Source organism: Aptenodytes patagonicus, chromosome 16 (assembly GCF_965638725.1).
Source record: "Aptenodytes patagonicus chromosome 16, bAptPat1.pri.cur, whole genome shotgun sequence".
In the NCBI taxonomy this organism is placed as follows: Eukaryota; Metazoa; Chordata; class Aves; order Sphenisciformes; family Spheniscidae; genus Aptenodytes; species Aptenodytes patagonicus.
Genome location: NC_134964.1, coordinates 6,859,284 through 6,874,952, shown reverse-complemented (window position 1 = coordinate 6,874,952; position 15,669 = coordinate 6,859,284). Strand labels below are relative to the sequence as shown.

Genomic DNA, 15,669 nt, shown 5'->3' with positions numbered 1-15,669 from the left:
GTTACCTTCATTTATTTCTGTTCCTAAACATGGGCGTTTGCACTGGATTTGCTCATTTGGGGGGAAAAAAAATTCTCTTTGAAACAGGGTTGTTGGTCGTAAACTGGGTTTTTACCCATTTCTCACTGACTCCCTTTCCCCCACCTGTGTTGGTGCCTGTGGGGAGACCCAAAACCTGCTGGGTCCAGCACAAGCTCTCCGCAGGGTTTGCTCTTGAGGGAGGATGCTCCAAGCAGGGTGGGAGCAGTAGGAGCTCCAGCTCTGAAATAAGCCCCCTTTGAAGTCTGGGATGTCACTTAATCTCACTGCTTTGTTGAGGTTTGTTCCATTTTATGTGTCTGCTAATAAATATTGTAGCATGTTAAAAATAACTGTTAAACATGAAGAAAGAAGTAAAGCTGCTTTGGGCCCTGAATTTCCAGTTTAATTCCCTTCTCAGGGGAACTCAGACTTTCTGGAACAGGTTTAGTGGTGCCTGGTCTGCGCGGCTGCTTGTGGCTTTTCAGTGTCGTGCTGCTGTCCCAGGGAAGAGCCAGTGGCAATGAGGTGTTGCAGGGCAGGACAGCGATGGGTGGGAGACATGCTCCTCTTAGAGGCTTGGTGGCTGCTCTCCCAGTGCCACATCAAGGGAGGAAGCTCCTTGCAGAGGAGCTGGGGACATCCCAAGGGCATTGAGGGGAGGAGAAAGTGGCTGGTTCAGGGGGTTGCGGACATCTCCCACCCTCTGTGCTCAGGGATGCTGATGGTGTGGCCGAGCAGCAGCCCTGCAGTCCCCAGCATTGCTCTGAAGCCCTCCCATGTGCCATGTTTGCATCGCACAGGTCAGCCTGAGAGACCAGGTTACCCCAGCCCGGCCCCATGTGCCACTTCCATGCCCTGTACGGTGCTGGCAAAGCCCTGCATGCCACAGCCATGCTGGCAGAAGTCACGTAGGTAGAGCAGAAGCCCCTACCAGCAGAGCAGCCTCCCGCTGCTGCGTCTGCGGCATCTCTGCCTGATGCTGGCAGGGTCCCGGCATCTGCGCGGCCCCAGGGTACGGCATCGAGGAACGGCCGCCCCAGCAGTCACCTTGCTGCTTGCGGCCGGGCAGGGAGTGCTGTGCCAGCGTGAGGCGCTGCCCTGCCCTGGCACCGTGCACCCGTCCCCGCACCGCTTACCTTGCAGCTGACTGGCAAATGCAAACTGAAAGCGCTGCCGGTGGTTTTAGTGTCGCTGATGGTTGCGTGCGTTGGAGGGGTTCACGTGCTGTTCCTCCGCGGCCCCTGGCTCTCGGCAGCGCCACCCTGCCCACCCTTGCAGGCAGCGATGGGCAGCAAGCAGTGATTCGGCAAAGACGCCGGCAGCCGAGGAGGTGCCGGAGGTGTTCAGCCTGGGCTGGGTTTCACGGTGGTTTGTGCGCTGCGGTGCCTCTCGGGGACAGGAATGAGCAGGGGGCTGCGGGGGCCGTTGCCAGCCCTGGGTGATGGGGGCAACCTCCCCGGCCGCTGGTGCGAGTGCCTCGGCGTGGCTCGGGCACCTGTTTGGTGAGAGGGCGGCTGCACGCGGTACAGCTCGTCCCGCCACCCGCGCGGCTCCCAGCCCACACGCTGAGTCAGCGCCCGTGAGTGGGGGGGGCTCCGATGAGTAAGGGTGGGTTGGAGGGGCCACGCAGGCACACGTGTGCGTGTCCTGTGCTGGGGGGGGCCCCCCTGCGGGCACCCTGCCTGCCGGCCGCCCCCCCACCAGCCCCACGGTTGCACCACTGACCCCTCTCCGGAGGATGCTGCGGCATCCCCTACCCTGCGCACAGAGGGGCAGGTGCTCGGTGGGCAAAGCGGTGAAGGCAGCCACCTCTCTGCTTCTCTTTCCATTCTAGTACATCGAAGCCATCAGCAACAAGCAAGGTGAGCTGGAAAACTACGTCTCTGATGGCTATAAGACAGCTCTCACAGAAGAGAGGAGACGGTTCTGCTTCCTGGTAGAGAAACAGTGCGCGGTAGCGAAGAGCGCAATCACCTACCACGCCAAGGTGAGTTGGCCCCGCCACAGCCGCCAATCTGCTGCCGTGCTCCTGCGGCCACTGGTCTGCAGGTCCCTGGCTGCCCCGTCACCGGGTGGATGCTCCTGTCACGAGCCGTTGCCTGTAGAGCAGGCTGATACCATGAAAGCCACAGCTGATGCAGCCCCTGCGGCTCGGGGGGCGGCAGGGGGGGGAAGGTACCAATGGGTGACCCATGGGTGAGGTGCCCCAGGAAGCACGTGTGCTCCCGGGCTGGGAGAGGCAGGGCTGTGCTGCCCTCCCAGCTGCACCCCGAGCTGCTCTTCCTCTGATGAGGGGGCACGTCTCCCATGGGTGCTGCTCTGCATTTCAAAGGTAGACTAGACCGACTGTGGTTTGCTTGAGTGCCAATGTGGCAGTGGTGAGGGCAGAGCCTGGCAGCGCATCCTTGCCGTCTGGCTTGCCCAGGCGGTGCCAGCCCCTCCACAGTGCGACGTGGATGAGCTCGTGGTAGGTGGATGGGGCTGAATTCACCTCTCCTGCATGTCGTGGTCACCGAGGTCTGAGGGCTCTGCCCCAGCAGAGGCTCCTCAGGTTCCTCATGCATCAGCTCATGACTTGCAAAAGCAGAAGAAATGCAAAGCAGCACCGTTCCTGCTTGGAGTCGGAGCAGTGCTGCCCACCTGGCAGGGCAGGGAGAGGGCTCCCTCCAACCCCCTGGTACCCCTGGCCTTAGTAAAGGTGGGGATTAAACTCCTGCTCCAAACCCCCTCTTGCCCATTCCCAGGCCGCCCACGTTTCCTGGGCCAGGGGCCGGAGCTGCTGCCTGCTGGCATGGAGAGCGGCAGCCCCCTGCACTGGTCTGGAGTGGAATCCATCCGGACGAGGGCTGGGAACACCGGCACTGCTCCCACAGCCTTGTGCTCCTGTTCTGGTTGTTCCCCATCGCCACCCCCCGTCGCTCACAGCACCCATCTGTTACTGCCGCACTTGGCACCGAGGAGCAGGAGAAGGAGTTTGGATTAGTCAGCACTGTCCTCGCGCGGCGCTGCAGGCTGAATCGATGCTCGGCATATGCGAACTCCTCCTGTAGTGCAGGAGGGAAAAATTACCCCCCCAAGGATGGGGGGGGGGGGGGGATCGGCAGGCACAAGGGTGCCGGCACTTGCAGCATGACTGTGGCACAGTGAAACCAAAAGCGTCTCGCAGCAGCGCGCGGAGGGTGGTTTTGCAAGAGGGACTCTGCAGGCGGCTCGTCCAGAGTGGTGTGGGCGTACATGTGGCGTGGGCACCGGGCCCCACACCAGCCCGGCAGCCAGCGTGGGCCTTGCCAGCTAAAAACGCCGTCCTGCTGCTGCCTGTGGCTCCCGGAGGATGCTGGCAGCGGCCGCAGGCTGGGTGGCGAGGCTGCGCCTTGGCTGGAGCCGGTGGCCGATAGTGGGGAAATGTTCTGGGATTTTGAAATTGGCTTTAGAGGGCTTTTTGATACGTAGGGACCAAGTTGTCTCCAGGTGAGACCGGCTGCGAAGCTGTGCAGAGGTGTCGGTCGGGTCACCCTCTGCCGCGTGGCTCTGCTGTGGGGTGAGCCGGCAGGCGAGCTAGCGCTCAGGCTTACCGGAGCTGCTCCTCCGCAGCCCTTCACGGCGTGTTTCCCAGGGAGGTGTTTAGGCAGGTGGCTGGGGGTCTGTGTGATGCTTGGCTGGGGAATGATGGTGGTTTGGGACATCTCATCCCTCGGAGAGTCACACGATGGGATGCTTGCTCACACGGCATGGGTGTGTTAGCTGAATAAGGGCAGGTTTAGCTCCATCTTCCCCACCCCCCCACCCCCCCACCCCCCCCCTTGGCTCAGAGCACGGTGGTGGATGGCTGCAGGTTCTGCCCATGGGCAGGGAACAGCAGCGTTTAGCTGCAGGGTGGTGGGGCCAGAGGCTACCAGGGCTGAGTCGCCTTAAGCATGAAGCTCATCCCTCAGGACCTGGGCGACAGCTCAGAGTACGACTGTGCACTGCACGTCCCATGGCTGAGCCTTTGGTCAGGTTTTATTTCTCCGCTCGGTCGAGCGGTGCCGTTCTCACGGAGCCCAGCACCCTGCCCAGCTTCCTACGGCCCCTCTGCTCCTGGAGCTGCCCCACGCAGGATATCTCGGAATAAGCTGGGGAGATGAATTACCTTTTCCTTCCCTCCTTTCCATTTTTTGTGACACCTTCCTGGCTCAGCTGCCATCAGAGCCTGGAAGCGGTAAATCCCTGTGTTTTATCTTATCCATGCCATGCACAGAGGAGTCGATCAATCTTGTGGCCAGGATCGGGCCGGCTCTGGATCCACGCAGTGCTGCTCAGGGAGGGGTGCAGAGCTGGATGGGTTTTCCTGCACCCGTGTGCCCTCATGCCTCATTTTTCTCTGTTGCAGGGGAAGGACATGCTGACACAGAAGCTGCCTCTGTGGCAGCAGTCCTGCTCAGATCCTAACAAGATCCCGGACCGCGCTATACAGCTGATGCAGCAGATGGCTGCCAGCAGTAATGGCACCATTATGCCCAGCCCTCTGTCTACATCTAAATCCAACCTCATCATCTCTGACCCCATCCCTGGTGCCAAACCTCTCCCTGTCCCCCCGGAGCTGGCACCTTTTGTAGGAGTAAGTATCTCCGTGGTGGAAGCTGTCCTGCCCTTCTGAGCAAACCTTGGAGGCATGAGCCCGGGCCGGTGTCACCGTTGTCCTCAGCAAGTTGCCTTTTGATGGACTGTCATTGATGCGCAGGGATGTGCAGCTTCGTGCACGCGTCACCCTGGGATGCGGGAAGGAGCCTGGCGTGGGCATGGGCAGCCCATCCCATCCCGGGTTGCTGAGCTCCCGAGGGGCAGGGGCTGCAGGGGCTCCCGGGATGGGTTTGGGGAACCTGCGAGCTGGACTCGTTTGGCCAGGCTGGTCCTAGAGCTGTGGGGCTGAACCAAGGTACCCCAGTAACCATGGGAGGAAGGCGCTTGGAGCGACCCATGGGATGAAAGACCTTTCAGAAAAGGGTCTCCACCCTGATGTGGGGGCACGAGCTGAGCAGTAGAGCTCAGGAGGGATTTACTGGGTGTGAGGCAGCTTGGAGCAGTAAAATACCGTAGAGGTGACCCCACTGCTCCCCCCAGAGCAGTTTGTCTCAGGTGGGGGAACTAAACCAAACAGGCTGAAGCTCTGGTCTGCTGTGAGCCGCCTTCCCGGGAGCTGCGGTGGGATGCCCTAATGAAGACGTTCCCCATCTTCCCCCTCCTCCTCTCCTCTCTCTGTAGCGCATGTCGGCACAGGAGGCCATGCCGGTGATGAATGGAGTCTCAGGCCCAGACAGTGATGGGTACAACCACTGGTCTGAGATGAAGCCAGCACAGCCCAAATCTTTATCTCCTCCCCAGCCTCAGAAGCAGCTGAGTGACTCTTACTCCAATACACTCCCAGTTCGCAAAAATGTACCACCGAAAAACAGCTACGCATCAGGTGAGGCTTAGTCCTCCCCGTTCTCCGCTCCGGGGGCTCCCGTGCCGCCGGCTGTGCCGGGCGGCGCTCGTAGGGAGCGTTCAGCAGGGGCTGGTTGCAGCCGCGGTGAGCAGGGTTGTCGGGGATGCTGTTGGTGGCGGGGCAGTGACCGTCAGTGTCCCTCCCTGCTCGTGCCTCTGGACCTGGGGTTAGGAAACAAGCAGAGCTGTGCTCTGCCGCGGCTTCGCCGGGGTGGGGTTTGGCTGGGTGGGCTTTCAGCCCACGGACAGGATTTCCAGGAGAAAAACTGTGAGGAATCTCGCGTAGGGAGGCTGTTCCCTCTGCCACGGCTGGTGGGTGATGCCAAGAGCAGTGGCCTGATCCTGCCTGGGACCCTGCTCGTTAAGGAGGAAGGTGCGAGTCAAACACTGAGGGTTTTGTTGGCACCTGGGGTAAAATAAGCAAGGTTAGGGACCTGCCCCTACCTGTGCCTGGGTTTGGCCGAGGGGTGAAGGACTTGGGGCACTCGTCGGTCTCTCTCCCACCAGCTGAAAACAAGACGCTGCCGCGCTCCAGCTCCATGGCTGCAGGGCTCGAGAGGAACGGCAGGACGAGGGTGCAGGCCATTTTCTCTCACGCTGCTGGAGATAACAGCACCCTCCTGAGCTTCAAGGAGGGTGACCTCATCACACTGCTTGTGCCAGAAGCCAGGGACGGCTGGCATTACGGAGAGAGCGAGAAAACAAAAATGTGAGTGCCGTGGCCATCCCTGTGAACCGCTGCACCCCGGGTGCAGCCTCTTCTGGATCCTCCATGAATAAACGTGGGTTTGGCTTCATCCCCTGCCTTTGCCTTTCAGGAGGGGCTGGTTTCCTTTCTCCTACACGCGGGTCCTCGACAGCGATGGCAGCGAGCGGGTCCACACGAGGTAGGAGCGTCACGCGGGTGCCGTGCCGGGTGCCCCTCCCAGGGCAGGCTTGTGGGCTTGGGATGGGAATACTCTGCTTCCCCTGGACGTGATGCATGTTGTTAGGAGTAACTCCCAGCACAAGCGGGTGGTAGCTGGCTCGGAGGGGAGCTTTGGCCATGGGGGTCCCCTGCCCTGGGTGGACGGGCAGCCTGGGGGTCTCAGCTCAGGGTGGGCTGGTGCTGATGCTTCTGCTTTGGGTCCCTCCGCCCAGCCTGCAGCAAGGGAAGAGCAGCAGCACCGGCAACCTGCTGGACAAAGACGACATCGCCATCCCACCGCCTGACTATGGCATGGCCTCCCAAGCCTTCCCGGCGCAGGGCGTCAACACCTTCAAGCAGAGGCCGTACAGCGTGGCCGTGCCCGCCTTCTCCCAGGTGAGTCCGCAGGGCAACGGGGGCTTCTCCCACTTCGGGGAGGACTTTTTATAAACGGGAGATGCTTGAGCAAAGTCCTGGGCGTTAGTCCCTGCTGGGACCCTGCACGCAGTGACCCGGGTGTCTGCGGCATCTCCGTCCCGCCTGTGGTTTTAAAGCAGAAGGGTGAAATGTGTTAAAGCGTCTTCTCGGTCTTGGCGTGGTGTAGACCATGTGGAGGTGAAGGAGGGCTGCTCTCCAACCTGTGTTCGTTGTTTATAGGACTACCTAATGCCCTATGGTTGTGCAATTAAAGACTATTCCAGTGGCCTCTGCCAACCACCCTCCGCTCACTACAAGCCTTACGCTAGGTCGACAGCTGTAAGTCCGAACGCACGCAATGTTTCCCTTGGGATTTACGGGCAGTTGGCTGTTTTTGCCTGGTGACCTGTGTGCCTTGCCCGGGGCCCCATCTCCTGCTGAGCATCTCCTGGGGCAGAAGGGATGGGGGACGCAGGGAGGCGGCGGGAGAGGAGAGCAGCGGATGGGGAGGACCAGCCGGTTTGGCTGACGTGGGCAGAACGGGCAAGGCATGGGGAACGAATGGCACAAAATGGCACCGTAAACCCCCAAAGGACAACACTTGCAGACTCCATGGGAGCCTCCCACCAGAAACGAGCTGTTCACAGGCAGCTGGAAGCGTTTTCTCTGGCACATGCCGATTCAAGCCAGTGATAGTCCCGTGGGAACACTGGAGTGAGTGTGCAGGGCTGGGGCAGACCCTGTCCAGGGCTCTGGTGGTTGTCCAAAATGAGCTCAGGGCTTCTCGGATAATGCATTGGGAAGGATGCATGTGTGGACGAGATCAACTTAATCCAGGAGCCACTGGCGCGGGGCTTCCCCACCAGAACGAGCGTGGTGGGTTGAGCCACATTGGCTTCCCTGGAGCGCTTGGCATGTGCTGGCATATGGGGAGAGGATGAGGAGGGGGAGAGGCGGCCATACAGCACCTGACCTTTCGGCAGGGTGCTCCGGAGAGGTGGCAGCTCCAGCCGGCGTCTGGCCCTCTCTGCAGGGGATGGGCAAGCGCAGCCCCACTTCTGTTTGCTGGGTTTTCCCAGCAGGGTTTGCTGCTGGATTTGGGGTTTTGTGATCGGGGGAGCGTTCCTGGAACGGTGGGAACATGGGTCTCTGATCCCTGGTGCATGGCCAGCTCAGCGACTCCTACTCCTTCCTGGAGCAGTCCCGTGTTTGTCAGGGAGAGCAGAGCTGCTCCATGGCCGTATCCCAGGGCAGGTCCTTGCCCGGGGAGCGATGTCCTCAAGGGATTTCCTCTGAGCCCGGTCCCCGTCTGCTCCTTGGACCACTGCAGTCCTTCCCTGCTGCAAAGAGTGTTCAGTAGCAGCTGAAGGAGAAAATGGTCCAAAACCCTGTGGGTTTCTGGTGGGAGTTAATACAGACAAACACCTCTTTCCACAGAACATTTCACTGGTGTCTCTCAGACTTGTTCGATCCCTTTTTGAGTGTCTTGCATCTCAAAAGTGGCTGGAGCTCTGTACCACGGTGGGGCTAGGCAGAGCAGACCGGGGCTCTCCCGGCTGTTGCTTTCCCTTGTCTTGCCAGAATAAAGTCCTGCTCCAAAGAAAGTGGTGCAACTTTACTCTCTGTCTAAATGCCATTTAAATCATCTCCATATCTCCCTTTCCTCTCCAAATGCATTGGCTCTCAGCCCCGGCATCCCTGGGTCCCGATGCACTTTGGTCTGTTTGTGTGACCCTCCAGTGGCACCTGAACGGGCACAGCCCATGTCCCCCACCCCTCACAGTGCTTCCTCCCCTCCTCTCCGCAGGGTCTCGACGACTACGGGACGAGGTCCGTCAGCAGGTAAGACTTCACCTTCCTGTTGCATTACCTGAAAGTGAACTGTTGGTGTTGGCTCTGGGTGAAGCCGTGGTGCCGTGTCCCCATGTGGGTCCCTGCGCGGGCTCCCCGGGGGACAGGCGGTGGCTGGGATGGGGCTGTGTGGTGGAGGACATGGTGCAGGTCTCTTCTGTGAGCGCGGAGGGACCCAGCGTCTCCCGGGGAGGGCAAGTCCCGGGGCGAGCCCCTGCATCCCTGACCTCGCACCCCTTGTGCTCCTCTGGAGAGAGTCGCATCTCCCCAGCCTCCTTTCTGGGGCTTGCGCCTGGATAGCGAGGCCCCAGAGAGTGCACGCTCTTGGGTTCTTTCCCCGGCACCTTCTCCCACCCAGCAGCTCCTCCATCCTCATTCCCTCTGCCTTGGAGCCACCCCGTCTTGCTTTTGGGGATAAACCCCAAACCTGCAGGCACGGGCTGCGAGCAAAGTGGTGATGGGGAGGGGTCGAGCTCGCCGCCCCGCTCTGCGGTGGGGGTGCTGCTGCTGGTCCCCGTGGCACCATGCCGGGGAGCTGGGCTCCTGGGCATGGTGCTGCCTCATGGCGTGCGCTGGCGGTCCCGGCCACTCTGGCAGTCTCCTGTGCTTTGTTCCGCAGCGGCAGTGGCAGTTTGGTATCAACGGTGTGAGGACACCTTGGCTAGCGGCGGCCCCTTGCTGCTTGGAAGAGCTTTCTGCTTCTTTCCCCCCTTTTTTTTCTTTCCCCCTCGTTTCTCTTTCTCGACTTCTTTTGGATTTTAAACTCTTGTGATCTTCAAGGAAACCATGGTGCTTCTCCACCCCTCCCCGGTGTTCACAGTGCCCTTGTTTCTGAAGCCTTTTCAGAGCAGAAACTGCCAATCGGTCTGTGCTCGCTTTGAAGCAGCCTGGATGCAGTTTACACTTTAGTGGGACCCAGTTTTTGTACTGCTGTGTGAATGTTAGCGATGCACTATCCCTCCTCTGGGGCTGCACGCCAGCCGCCTCGCACGAGCCTGGACAAAACCTCCCAGACCGGAACAAATATGCATGGCCTCTGGTGTCCGTACTGTTACCGAGCATCCGGGATGCCCGCACCCGGGATGCCGTTCCCACGGGGGGCAGCAGCCCCGCGCCTCCCCCTCGGCCTGATCCGCTTCCATCCAACCGCCTGCTGCGGTGGCTTTGGGAGAAGCAGATAGTGCAGAGCTCCTGCCCCGGGGAAAGGGCTGCTTCTTGGCTGGAGACCCACTGGCTGTCAGGTGCAGCCGGCAGCCCCCCTGGAAGGGTTACTCCTGGTTGTTTTATAAATATATATATATTTTTTTGTAGCAAGGTATTGTTACCTCACGTTAGCGCTGGGGGCTGGTGTGGAGCCGTCCAAGGATGCACTCGCATCCCTAAACAGGGCTTGAGCGAGGCAGCCCCCCCCCGCTGCGCCGGGGGGCTCGGCAGTGGCTGGGGTCTCCCACCCTGCTGGGTCGGCGCTCGGGGTCCTGCTCCCGCAGCCAAGCCCGGCCGTAGCCCTTCCAGTGCCCGTGGCAGTCTCCACTGCAAAGCTGTACACGCTTTCTTTTTCTGATGTGATTTTTAAAACCTCTTACATTGCCTGTTTACTAGGACATTGCTGGCAATACAGACACACACACACACGGACAAGTTTTTGTTTTATATACTTGCCTATGGGCGTATTGTAACAAGACCCTCCTGCATCGATGTCCTGATTTTGCTAAAGATTTTTAACCCAGGATATTTCATGCTGAATGACTGAATGTAGAGGGGGGGGAAAAAAAAAACCCAGCCTAGCAAAACCTGTATGGACATTGTAAAGTGCTGAAAAACCTTTTTTAAAAGCCAGAGAGAAATGTGCCCTGTACTGAGTTATTGTTTGAATAAAAGTTTTATTTATTGCATTGAGCTGGGCCTCGGTGTCTTTTTCGGCTGCCGTGCCTGTGTGCTGCCCATCACCGCCTGCATCGCCCATTGCACATTGCCATGCCTTTTTTTTTTCTTCCCTTCTCCATCCCCTCGGCGTTAGGCGGCCGTGGGAGACCCTGGGTGCTGCCTGTCTGTGCTCAGCCCCTGCAGGCTTTAAACAGCTTTGCTGAGCAGGAGCAGCTAAAACTGTTTAAGGGCCGGGTCCCTCCTCTGTGTGAGTCTCGAGGATGCTGCTGCTGCCGCTTGCTGCATGCCGAGGCTCCGGCTGTGCTTTCCTGGCCCGGCAGTGGTGGGAAAGCGGTGATGGCCGGGGCTGGGTGGAAGGAAGCAGCCCCCCTCCCTTCCGTAGCCCCCACCATGCGTGGCCTCTCCTCTCCGCAGGTGGCTCCCGGTGCCCCGGCTGGCTGTGCCCTTCCTTCCCCTCCTCGCAAGGGAGCTGGTGGGCAGCACCAGCAACTCAATAAACATGACTTTTCCTCCTTTTTCTTCTTTTTCCTCCTGCTTCCTCTGCCCAGAGGCACTGTGTCTGGTGCAGCCGGCAGGCTCTTGCGCTGGGGTGGCCGCCAGCTCGTAGCCCGGTTCCTCTCCTTAACCAACACCTTCTGTTCCCATCAAGGGGTCGGAGCGTATCCCTGTGTCCTCCAACCTGCCTTCTCTTTCCCTTGCAGCCCTGATGTTGAAGTGGCCAGGTTTTGAGGTGCCCCTGCCCGTAGTTAGTAAGTTGACGGTCTCGGGGGTCCGAGCCCTGGGTTTGTTGGTGCTGGGCAGCGGGTGACGGCCGCGGGGCTGCGCGGGGACAGTGCCACTGCTCTGCTTCCTCCCTGCACCCGGCCGAGCGTGTCCCCTCCCTCGGTCACCGCTTGTCCCCGTGCTGGTGGTGGGAGCTCCCGGTCTAACCACACTGCATCTGCACGGCTCCTTGCACCGCCGCCATGCTGGGCAGCCCGCTGGGGAAGTGCTTTCCCCCAGGGACGCTGAGCTGCTCCTCCTGCTCCCGCCGCTTCCCCTGCTCCCCATAACCAGACTTTTTGGTTGTAGGTCTCCAGTGTCTGCTGTCCCACCAGTGCCTAGTCACTGCATCGCCGTCCCCACCCCTCTCCCGTGGGGACAGAGCAGATCCATGCTAACGTCAAGTTTTTTGAGCAGCTTCTTTTGCTTGTAGAGCACCCTGGGGACGCATCTCGGGAGCCTCCTCGTCCTGATCCCGGCCGTGGCCCCAGGGCAGGGATGGAGGAGTATCCCCAGGAGCCGAGACCCCCCTTGCCGGCATTGCAAAGCCCAGGAGGGCCCCTTCCCTGTTTCTCTTTGATCTGTGAGCTGGTTTTTCCCGTGGCTGCCAGAGCTGCGGGCTCCCGTCCCAATGGCTCTTCTCTGCCAGAACAAAAATAGTTAAATAATAACCCCTGGTGACTCATCAAAGCAACCTTTCCTCTCCCTCCAGTCCTGAGAATCTATTTTGGCATCCTGGGGGGGAAAGGGATCTAAGAATCTGCATTAATTAGGTGGGAAATTAATTACCCTATTTTTAAGCAAAAGCCATTTATCTTTTGAGTAAAGCAAAAGCACACTCGGAGAGGTGAGAGATGGCAGGGGAGAGGGGCCAAGGGAAGCAGCGAGTGCCCTTCCTGGGGGGCCGGGGGGACTGAGCCCCTTCCTGCTGGCCCAGGGGAGGTGGCCAGGGACATCCCAAAGCTGCTCGGGTCCAGGCGGAGGTAGACGGTAACCACGGCTGCTCCTTAGGTGGCTTAAGCCCATGTTCATGTTTGTCTTGCTAGCACTTTACCTGCACCCCTGTCTCAGGATGGCAGAGCTGTGCCCCGTGGGGGAGATGTGCCGATGGCCCGGCCGTGGGACCTGGCGTGTAGGGACGTGGCAGCACTGGGGGCTGAGCAGGGCTCGCTGGTGCGGGCACACGGCCACTGCCTCCATCGCAGAAAGGAGAGGCAGCCCTGGGGAGGGCTGGGGGCAGAGGCTGAACCGGGGCCGGCCAGGCGGGGAAGGGCTGTCTGGCTGCAGGCAGGAGAGGCAGGGGGTGTGCGGGGCTGCAGGGGTGCTCTGCAGCTCCCTTAGCCAATGATCCCAGTGCGGGTTTGGACCCGATGGCTCCGGGCAGCCCAGGGGGGGCCGTGCACCACAGGCAGCCGACGGTACCCCCGCGGCTGCCTGCACCCTTCGGGAGTTACCTCCTGCTGTGCTGCTAGGAGGGGACAGAGGGGACCTCCCCGGGGCAGGTAAGGGTGCTCCTCGTGTCACGGCACCCTGCGCAGCAGCCCTTGTCCCCCGTCCCGGCCGCAGGACGTGTGCATGTCAGGGCTGCGCATTTGCAGATGCCGCGTGCAGCAATAGCTGTAGCCGTGAGCGCTGGCGGCAGCAGGACAGCGCTGGGGATGCCCCAGGTAGGTAAAGCCCAGCTCAGCCCGGCCGCTCACGGCTCTGGCTGCGGGATACTGCTGCTCCCCGGGGCAGCCGAGGCTGGCTTGCCGGGAGCCAGGCTGGGCTTGGCCTCGTGGTTCTGCCGAGCTCCTGCGTAGCCGGCTCATCTGGGCACCCTTCCTTTCCCGTGCTCTGCCTCTCCGACATTTGGCTTCTCCAGAGGCTTCCCAGCTGGCACAGCACAGAGCTGCAAGCTCTGATCTCAGGGTGCTCCCACGCATGGGAATGGCTTGAGCCCAGCCTGGGGGCTGGAGCTTCTCCAGCCCTGGCCCTCCTCAGCAGCCCCAGCTTTAGGCCTGCTGGAAAGCGAGGTAGGAGAACATCCCGCATGCAGCAGCCCTTGCTGGCTCATCTCTTACATCCACCACTGCTTTAGCTGTGAGAGAAGCAGAGGAGCAGGGGACAGCTCGGCCCAAGGGCTCTGCAGGGCAGAGCAGCTCCAACTTAACTCCTTCCCAAATGCTGTTGAACCCAGCAGGTGGAGGGGACAGGGCTGGTGGCTCCAGGCTCGCCGACAGCCCCACTCGGGCTTGGGCTCAGCCTCGAAGCACGCCCAGCACAGCCTCTGCAGCGAGCGGGGCTGTCTCGGCTCTGCAGCAAAAGCTTTTTGGGGTCTCATCACGTCGCCGCTCGCTGTGCCGGTGCCCCGTCCTCGCAGGCCCCACTGCCGCCATCCCTCCTGCTAAACTCTGCCTTCCTCTTTCTCTGCAGAAACCCCTTTGCCAACGTCCAGCTGAAACCAACAGTGACGAACGACCGCTCAGCTCCGCTCATCAGCTGATCTGGGAGCGCTGGTGTCCGCTGTGCCACACGGCACTCGCCGCCTCCTCCTCGCCGCTGCATGTCTGGCTTTCCAGGACTTCATTTTTAGGCGGAGTTTATTTAATCCTGCTGCTTTGAAAGCCAAAGGCTAAAGCTAGTGCCCTAGTTCTCTCTTCTCTAGACCCAGCTTATTCCTCTCGGTGGCAGAGGGTTAAACCGCTGCCATGTAGCCTTTGCCTGCACAGAACTAGCGCGATGGCAGACACCCCCCCCCCGCCCCGCACTCCCAGTGTGTCCCGTAGCTGGGTTTGCTTCTAGGCTTAGCAGCAGCTCGCCATGGTTGGGAGAACGGCCTCAGCTGGAAAGCCGCTCTCCAGAGGCGAGCTGCGCTTTGGGCTTGCACGGGGTGGAGCGGCGATGGCAGAGGGGAGACACCACCCCGCTGCTCCCCCCTGCCCGGCCAGGAGGGACCCCTGGGACAGGCAGGATAGCCTGGATCCCCCATGCAAGTCAAGGGGGTGGTGGGAGCCGTAGGCAGCTCCCAGGCTCCTGTGAGACCCCGGTTGCCCACTCCACTAGCCCGCACCAGGCTGGGAGGCGGCGAGGTGCTGGCACTGCAGCCCCTGCGGGGACGGGGACGGGGACGGCTCCAGTCCCAGAGCTCCTGCAGCGCCAGGTCTCTGTATATAGTAGGGTATTATGGTACTGCTGTAAAACATAAGCTAGAAAAAAACCACTTTTGGAGGTGAGGGCTCTGTTTAAGCGTGCCTTGGGGTGCCCGGGGCTGTGGGGTGCCCGGCAGTTGAACGGGTGCTCCCCTCAAACAGGCTCTCCCATCCAGACCTCTTGCTTGGCTGTTTGCTCTTCTTCTATTACTAGGGCTGCATGAGAGAGAGAGACAGAGAGAGAAATATATATATATATATACTCGCTAGGCTTATTGCTGGGGTGTGCACCCCCGAGCGAACTGGTGCCTGGGCCGTTCTCACAGCTCCTGGCTGCCGCTGCACCCTGAGCCGAGCCAGCGCAGGGGTCGCATCCCTGCTACGGGAACAGGGAGAAGAGGTTTTTCCAGGCAGGAACCGTGTCTTCCGTGGGCGAGCAGTTGTGTGGCGGGCAGCGGGGGGGGGGGGGGGGGGGGGCAGCGCCCTCAGAGGTTTTGCCTTTTCCATTGTATTTGTCATTTTGCACTTTTTAATTGCTAGTGCACCGCAGCCCGTTCAGTGGGTGCTTTGCTGAGCACAGAGCGCCCCGGGCACGTGGGTAGCTGCCTGTGGGTTTCCGTGCAGGCAGGGCTCTTTCCCAGTCAGACGTGATGGCTCATCGCTGCCATATCCCCTCTGATGGTTTTTGCAGCTCCGCCGCAGGAAAGCAGCTTCTCCTGCGACCGCCCGGGCTCTGGCTGCACACAAGGGCTGGGTTCTCTGGTCGACGTGCTGCTTCTTCCTCTCACGGGGCTGGAGGCGATGGATGGGGGGGGGCCAGACGGGGCAGGGGCAAGGGGAAGGGCTCCTCTGGGGCGCGGGGCAGCGGGTGGGAGAGGGCTGGGGGCTCACAGCCTGGGGTGGGGGCAGGCCTGGGGTCCCCTCGACCACCGGACCAGCATTATCGTCTTCCAGCCCCATGCCGGGGGCTGCCGTCCCCCCCCCCCGGACCCCCCAGGAAGCCACCCCGGGCTCCAGCCAGCCCCCGGGGCTTCACTGCACCTCCTGGCTTGGTGGCACCTGCAAGATGTAACCTGAAATAATTTTTTATGAGAAAAATTAATTTATGAGCAATAAAATCCTCCCCACCCCTCCCACCCCCAGTGTTTTTCCTTGGTCGGAGGCATCCACCTGGCCCTGGAGCATCGTTGGTCTCCATCCCGAGCAGCCCCGGTCCCAGCCCCCCCGGCTGAT

The 15,669-nt window shown here is 60.7% G+C and overlaps 2 protein-coding genes across 8 annotated transcripts in view; one reads left to right on the top strand and one right to left on the bottom strand.

Moving 5' to 3' along the window:
* Window positions 1-14,899, top strand: part of BAIAP2 (BAR/IMD domain containing adaptor protein 2) — a 49,536-nt gene extending 34,637 nt beyond the window's left edge. Inside the window, exons 7-17 of one of the 7 annotated variants that reach the window (XM_076354158.1) lie at window positions 1,856-2,008; window positions 4,391-4,618; window positions 5,263-5,464; window positions 5,992-6,193; window positions 6,303-6,371; window positions 6,625-6,787; window positions 7,049-7,147; window positions 8,616-8,650; window positions 11,092-11,098; window positions 11,202-11,292; window positions 13,721-14,899. In XM_076354158.1, the coding sequence (XP_076210273.1) occupies window positions 1,856-2,008; window positions 4,391-4,618; window positions 5,263-5,464; window positions 5,992-6,193; window positions 6,303-6,371; window positions 6,625-6,787; window positions 7,049-7,147; window positions 8,616-8,650; window positions 11,092-11,098; window positions 11,202-11,292; window positions 13,721-13,746 (1,275 nt within the window). In that variant the 3' untranslated portion in view covers window positions 13,747-14,899. Of the gene's footprint in view, window positions 1-1,855; window positions 2,009-4,390; window positions 4,619-5,262; window positions 5,465-5,991; window positions 6,194-6,302; window positions 6,372-6,624; window positions 6,788-7,048; window positions 7,148-8,615; window positions 8,651-9,278; window positions 9,379-11,091; window positions 11,099-11,201; window positions 11,293-13,720 lie in introns of those variants that run through there. The other 6 variants (XM_076354157.1, XM_076354154.1, XM_076354155.1 and 3 more) reach the window with 6 other exon arrangements.
* Window positions 14,900-15,077: 178 nt separating this feature from the next.
* Window positions 15,078-15,669, bottom strand: part of AATK (apoptosis associated tyrosine kinase) — a 19,440-nt gene continuing 18,848 nt past the window's right edge. Inside the window, exon 12 of the mRNA XM_076354117.1 lies at window positions 15,078-15,228. Within this exon, the coding sequence (XP_076210232.1) occupies window positions 15,078-15,228 (151 nt within the window). The remainder of the gene's footprint in view (window positions 15,229-15,669) is intronic.